Source organism: Trachymyrmex septentrionalis, unplaced genomic scaffold (assembly GCF_001594115.1).
Source record: "Trachymyrmex septentrionalis isolate Tsep2-gDNA-1 unplaced genomic scaffold, Tsep1.0 scaffold128, whole genome shotgun sequence".
Lineage (NCBI taxonomy): Eukaryota > Metazoa > Arthropoda > Insecta > Hymenoptera > Formicidae > Trachymyrmex > Trachymyrmex septentrionalis.
Genome location: NW_017304417.1, coordinates 1250590 through 1258597, shown reverse-complemented (window position 1 = coordinate 1258597; position 8008 = coordinate 1250590). Strand labels below are relative to the sequence as shown.

Genomic DNA, 8008 nt, shown 5'->3' with positions numbered 1-8008 from the left:
TATCTATTACTTATTTGTTTTTATTTGACATATTAACATTTCAGTTTCAGTTTCAAATCAAATTGACACGCAATTTATAAAAAACCGAGAAATATAAATATTTGTAAAAAAATTTACATATGAATATAATTAAGAGCCCAGATCCGCTTTGACCAGAAATATGATTATTTCTTTTAATTGATTTATTCTTATCGATCCAATTCCTCAACTATTAATTTTGATCATATTGATTATATTGAGCATCCAAATTTTTTAACTACATACTTCGTGTAAGGCTTTCAATATCTTTCCGTTGCGCTCTCTTGTGGTTCATTCTTATACATTTTGCTGTCACCGAGGATGATGCGGAGGGTCGCATGACTGCTGCGATGGCGGAGCATCTGCGGAGGATCTACGTTATCTTCCCGCTTGGCACGTAGCCAGTTCCGAATGTCGTCCCTTTTCGCTATTTCTCCCAACGGGCGTTATAGCCGCGCGTGGTTATTTTCGCCAATCTCGTGGTGGCGAACTGGACTCGTGAGACCGGTCGTGGCAATAACGGATTATTCCGAATGGTACGTGCCGGAGATTGCGCAACTCTTTTTCTCTCTCTCTCTCTCTCTCTCTCTCTCTCTCTCTCTCTCGACGATGATATTCTCTTTTCGGAAGACACTAACGCAATTGATTAGGGGGAAAAAAAAGAAGGCGATTCCATCGCGGAAACTAGACGTAACGTCATTTCTAGAGGCTGAGAGAGAGTTTCGGTTTTATTGGAACGGAGTCATTCACCTGTTCCACCGCTCGGATGTCTGACTACATCCGAATGTAGATAATGAAACGCATGAATATGAATGATAACCTTATATAAATGATAATCAGTATTAAATAATTAGTTTGTATACATAATACCAGATATCTTTCATAATCTTGAATCTAATCTTGTTGAACGTAGAGATAATATTTACATATGATATATTATAATGTATAAATCAGGTCGTGTACGATCAGAAATCACTTCATATAAATTATATCTTACTTTTCAAAATGTATACTCCTTTTTCAATCAAACTTTACTTGTTTTTGTAGCGCAAGATAGCAAACCCAATTTCCTGAAAATTCTTCTCATTATTATGATTTAAAAAAGGAATGAATAACAAACCTTAGAATAATGAGAGGTAATATTAATAATGATTACAAACAGATAGATTTTTTTTTATATACGTATTTGAATTTATTAGAATCCGGAGAAAAATCCGGCTGTTGTCGCTTGGAACTTTCGATTCAAACAAGTACAAAGAGCAAGAACATTGAGAAAGCTCAACGAGTCAATTCGGCCAATGGCACTCCCCGCTTTGTTACACGCACCGCACCGTGTTGCACATTCCGTCGACGTCGTCGTCCACCCCACGGCTTCCCTTTCGTGGTATTCGAACGCGTGCGTGCGTGTGCACCGTCTTGGGGGCCTTCTCGGGAGGGGGATAAGAGTGCGTGCCTCCCGACAATAATAACCATTAAGTCGTGAGAGAATGCGGGGGCTGACGTCACCCATTCAACAATCGCGTACCCATCGAACGCTGTCAAACGCAGCCATCGTGAGTTTACCTCCTATAACTTGATCGTCGCCGTCCTTGGAAGAATCAGCAAGGATGATATCGATATTTTCTATCGGGAAAATAAAAGACGCACGTTTCAATACTTAATATCACCTGCTCGTATAAAGCTTTCGAAAAAAGACCGCAAACGTGATTAATGATATAAGATGAACTGGTAGAGAGAGAGAGAGAGAGAGAGAGAGAGAGAGCTAAAATAAGACACAGATTTTTATTCTGCATCTTACGTTCGTCCTATCGAGTCTGATTGTTGTAAATCGTCGTTGGATTTCAGGGAAAGGGAACTTTGCTCCGTAAGGAGCTCGGAAACGTAGCCTTCGACATGCTCGCGGAATGTTGGCGCAAACTTGCCAATGTCTACTTCCGGGCGGTGAAGCGAAGCAGCAGCTCTCTTAAGAACAATGCCTCTCTTGTGGAATCCGAACTTGCGTGTCAAGAATTTCGTATCTTCCACCCTCTATGCTCGGTGCCGCTTTCCCACGGAAGGGAAGTGAGACTTACCGGAACAAACAAAGACATGGTTAGCCAACGCGAGGGGAAAAGACGCGGATCGATAAAGGGAACTCTGAGATCGTTAAGACGTTTCCTTTAGCACCCCATGTGCTACTAGACTCTGTCTTTCTCGGTAACCGACGAATGATTACGAAATACACGTGCGTCTCGAGATTTTTCTGATTGTTCGCGGACCAAAAATTTTCCTAAAATGTATTTACGTTTACAGAAAGATTAAAATAAGGAAAAAATAGGTCTTTATCGATTCTTGTTAATTTTTCATCCGTCAGTTTATATTTCAGGTATTCCTTTTCTCTTTAAACAAATGTATCTTTATTTAGTATGAAACTGTGAAATTGTGAGAGATCATTTCGTTGCGTCTTGTAACTTTAGGATTCTTGTTTGCGTCTTTTGCGTCCTTTTCGGCGAATCCGAATGGCTGCAGCTGCCCAGGAATCTTGTAAACGGAAGTCAACTTCGAGCTGCGAACCAATGAACCCGCTCGATTCTCCTCCTACACCTCCTCGTCGACGAAGGGAAGTTATTTCTGCCCGCGCGAAACCACGGATTGCTCGTATCGCTAACCGCGGATGCACCCTGACATTTTCGCGACGCGAGGAATAGTTTTCCGCGCTTCTCGATGTCCATAATTTACGGCTACACCTTCGATTTGCGAGGTAAAACCCGACAGACTGTGTTTGCGCCCAGCCCCGTTTCGTCCTCATTGTTACTGGAACGCACGTGAGGACAGGATGACGTGTCCCGCAGAAGTGACCAAGGTTTATCCCGTCCTTTTTTTGGATATGCTGCCATTATATGACATCAGCGGTGAAAAAACGTGCCGGCGATGCAAAATGGATTTGTGGTTTTTACACGCCCACTATATACTTTTCGCGAATCACAAATGGAAATGCGGATGAGACTAGCTGCGGTAAAACGCAGGGGCTTTTCTGTTTCGCAATTCCATGAGTCATTGCGTTTCTATATTGATTTACGATAAAAAAATCTTGACTCTCTAATTCTGACACACGAATGTATGCCAGAACTGCTGATCACACTTTTCATTCAGCTGCAAAAATTCAGCTTCGAAAATTCAGAGATTTATGCATGTTATACAACATATAACAGACACTTAAGGATTAACAAGAACGTGAGAATTTTATTAAAGATGATACTACAGAGAATATTTTACATGTTGACTACATTTGATTCTGGATTTTATATTTTCTCATGATTTTGATTATGTAATAATTTACATAACTAATTTCGCGTGATTTATTGTAATTTTAACATCCAAATTATTATAAGAACTTATTATATTTCAGCATCTTCACCATTCGCTCGTTTTTTTGGCCTTTCGTTATTTCCATATAATTTTAATTGTGTTTTCTGAGATTTATTTTTGACAAAATTATCGCAGAACATTTCTCTTTTTAATTAAAAACGCTCTTTAATACCACATTTTATTTTCTATATTAATCTCTTGTTACTTTAATACAAAGAGAGAAAATAAGGTTTAGGAAAGATAGTTTCGTAAGGCCCATGATTTTTTGCAATTTTGTGATTTCCTATGAAGGCATCTTTCAAAGCAATATAAACTTACTCTATCACTAAAAATAAGAGGTATGGAAAATAAATTAGAGGGCTATAGGTTAAAAACGCAAATCTTAACGAGACCATCAATCAACGCAAACCACACCTTAATGTATTTCGTATACCTGATCAATTCATTAAATCATTGTGCCGTTCCTTCGATCAATGTTCTCAATCTCACCTTTCAATTAAGGTCGCTTACGTTCTAAATATTCTACTTCAAGTTTAACAAACTGAAAAACATTTCAAAGTCACAATTAACTGCTGAAATAAACGTATAACAATTTTAGTAAATATATAAAAAATATAAAAGCCTGATTTTCAGTATTAAAAATTTATATTTGTTTCAGTTTGTGTTACGATTAATATATTTTTCGTATATTTATATTAAATAAAATATGCGACTTTTTATTTTATTAAAAATGAAAGGAATGTATGACGTACATGCAGATAGATAAATATACGGCGCAATGAATTGAATGAATAGAGAGAATGATTTTACGAATGATCATTGCAAGATTTTTTTTTTGAAGATAAAGTAGGTAGACACATCGGGAGTGACATACATATTCGTTGATGCACACCGCAAAGTGAATATAAACTATGAACGCGATGTTCCACAACATTAGACCGAGTGAAAGAGTGCGTGGATGCCTACGCATAGATTGAGCAATGGGACATCGTGGCGCCTATTCACGTGTATAGACATAGTCTCAGCTAAGGGAATCCGGGGTGGATTTATGGGGATGGGAGCTGCAATCTAACTGGAGCACACAGGGGTGCTGGCATGTAGCAGTCAGCCATTAATCTAGATTCATGGACTTCTTCCCGCGTAATCGTCGCACATTTTTCATATTCATTTTTTCGGAGGTAAAATATGCAACTATTTTTCAATATCAAAATACAAAGAGAAGTAAGTATGTGCAATATAAACGTAGATAGTTCAAGATTTTTGCACAAAAATGCTCGAATGTCGGGCACATTTATCATTAAATACACACTTCCCACACTGTTGGGCCTTATTAATTGATGTGGAATTATACACATTTTATCATACACATTATATATTTATTTCACTTTTTGCAACATCTTTGTTCTATTGAAGCTTTAAAAAATGTGAATGCTCATTTAATGTGCTTTTTGTCAGTTTATCTTTAACAATATAATTCAGATATGTATTTTATAAATTTAATAGAGAAATGTGAATAGAAAGTGATAAAAAAAATGTAACGAAATTTAATAATATTCTAATACAATTCAAACACGATTTATCTCACACTTTACCACAACACTTACTAATCGATTCCAATCACGACGGGCGGCGATCTAACGATCTTAATTCGCGTAATTGCCGGATACTTCTTACCGTTTATGTTTTCAGCTCACCTGATTGCGAGTCAGGTTCGACCCATTTTTCCTTATGTATAGGGTGTGGTTTACATTGGTTAAAATTGAGGAACGTATACGCCTTGGTATAGAAACATCATGACCTGTGAAAAAAACAAGGTAAACTGATAGCGGACACGCAAAGAGCTTTCTTCGGCCGGTTTAATCGCGATTTCTGCTTCGCATCACTGACGAAAAGTCGGCAATATCATTGCTGAACAAGAGATGATACTCGGGGAAATATTATTGGAAAACCGTGTTCGCTCGTTTATGCTCCGTCCTACCCGAAATCAAGCTCGTTCAATCGTGTATCAGAAATCTAATTTCAACCGGCGCACCATTCCTCGTGTCCATTTCGGACACGATATATGGTTTGCGGTTTCGATGGACGATCGTCAGCAAACGAGTTATAGGGCAACCACCGGCATTCGCGGTCCAGCGAATTAACGGTTTTGGCGATCGAATTGTCGCTTTGGAAAAGTCGGATTAATTTCGCTTTAATACTCCTAGTACACTCTTTGTACACTGAAAAGAAATTTACGAAATTTGAATAAATATTTGTTTAGATAGTACCAATGGGATTATTTGCTTACAGAGAATAAATATTTATTTACTGTAAGTAAATAGTAGTAGTATTTTTGTTTCAGTGTATAGCTACGATACACGAGAAAGAGAGAGAAAGAGATCCTCCAGAATTTTTCCATTATTATTGACATAATTTTATGAGAAATGCTTTATTGCTTTTATTACATCAACAAACCAAAAATTTTTCAGGATTAAATGTTATCGATAAAATTTTTTCTTGGTTAATATTATTGTTATATTTTAACTTTCACCGTGTAAACGGGGGGTCGCTTGTGTCTAGGCGGTCTTTTAATTATGAATATTTTTAAAACAAGTGAATACTGACGCGCCGCTCTGCTTTTAAAAAACTTGTGGGATGGATGAAGGTGCTCGCATGAAAGCTTGGCAATTTTCTCGCGAAAGGCGTCATTTTCTCGCTGAGCAGCGGATATTCAAAATCGAACGCGGACACAAATAACTCCCGTTTACACGCAACGCATATTTGTAACAAATAAGTAAAGTGATTTTTTTCTTATTTCTTTATTATTTTTATAAATAACACACACACACACACACACACATATATATAACGAAAATGAATTTTTATTTGTGTTATCTTAGAATAAAAATGCAAATTGATCTGCGGAAAAGGTGTTATGATTTCTTCGTTCTCTTACAATGTTAATTATTCCGTATGTATTTTTTTTACTTGCGAAAGTGTATGAGATTATATATTTTGAAACAATAGATATTTTGAACAAAAAATGAACTTTTTAAAGTTAAGTGTCAATTTTTTATTCGAACGCTTATTTTTATAAGTTTCAAAATTGTAAGACTTTATGTTCCGAACTTAAGTGTTTAAATTTAAAAAAATTTGTTGGCATTTTTTTTTATTAAAATATGTACCTTAAACTTTATTTTCCATTTTTAATGATTAGATTTTATTGATTTTCGTTCACAAGTTACCAATTTTTAAACATATTACTATCACACTCGCATTTCGATTTATATATTTGCAAAAATAAAATATTTAAACAAATAGATTTTGTAAAATTATGTATAAATCTTCCTATAATAGCTGAGAAAACTACATGAATTTTTTAATATTTTTTGAACCACATAATCCATTAAAAAAACACGCTGAACATTAACGACCCTCGTGTACACTTGATAGGTACTAATAAAAACGTATACACAATGAGGGTTGAAATTACGAAGCATACTTAAATAATTTAATGAAAGTTTATTGAATTAGAAGTTACGATTTTCTGTGCTTGAAGGCCACTTAGGTAATATAGTACTCATTAATTATAGGCTTATGTAAACCGACTAAGAGTACGGAGGACCTGAATTACGAGGATGATACTCCTTTCGATGATGATAATAATGAAGAAGATGAAGACGAAGAGGCTGACAATACCGGCACCGCCGAGGTGCCTCCGCAAATCTTATCACATGCAATGAGCATTCGCGTAAAAGCTGGAGACACCGTTATACTGCCTTGTCAAGTGGTCCATACAGGTTTGTAAAACAATAGTTTCTGACCCAGTCAGAAATCGATGTCGATTCCATTGTCATTTCTTACTGGACAGGAGTCTTTTATTATTTACTAACGAACATGATGTACGATACGTTTTAAAAGCGTCTCTCTCTACTTTTCCAAAATTGTTTTTGAACAATTAAAAATTGTTTAGTATTTTGTTAGACTTTTTTACAACAAGGGAAATATTTGTAAGAAAAAAATGAAGTAAAATAAAGAACTTTAATTAATTCTCTGTATTCAATTTATCATCTCCCATTCTTTAATAAGTTTATCACGGATTATTTCAGACAATTATGTGGTCGCGTGGTTGAAGGACGATAAGTATCTGTACTTCGAATCTGTACCGCAGACAAATACTGAGGACGGCAAGAGAATCGTACGATTGCCGAATAACAGCCTAGTGATCTACAATGCGACGGTCGAGGACAGCTCCAACAATTATAAATGCAGCATTCTACAAAATCCTCACTCCATAGATTTGACTCACCGTCTGTTGGTTGATGAAAACCCACGTCAAGAATCCACGCCGCCGCAGTACTCGCACAAAGGGATTATACGCGTGAGGCCCTCGAAGAAGGTCGAAGTGAACCAGGGCCATAATATCACGCTCGGTTGCGAGACCGACATACAGCCGCCGCCCGAGATCAAGTGGTTCATTGAGGTGAAACGTCATTAAAAATATCATTGATAACTCTAACGTCATCACTTCTATCACGCTGTTTTATCACTGTAAAAGTATCGCGGTATTCGTAATAATTATGACAGACGCTAAAGATATCACAGGCAAGGTTTTACAACATGGAAGGCAAAATTGATTCCGGGGGGTTTTTTTTTTTTTTTA

At 36.7% G+C, this 8008-nt stretch overlaps 1 protein-coding gene across 2 annotated transcripts in view; it reads left to right on the top strand.

Moving 5' to 3' along the window:
- LOC108756560 (neurotrimin-like) overlaps window positions 1–8008 on the top strand; it is a 73717-nt gene that overhangs the window by 62853 nt on the left and 2856 nt on the right. For both annotated transcript variants that reach the window (XM_018500454.1, XM_018500453.1), the window contains 2 exons: window positions 6939–7145; window positions 7455–7828. In XM_018500454.1, coding sequence (XP_018355956.1) covers window positions 6939–7145; window positions 7455–7828 — 581 coding nt within the window. The remainder of the gene's footprint in view (window positions 1–6938; window positions 7146–7454; window positions 7829–8008) is intronic.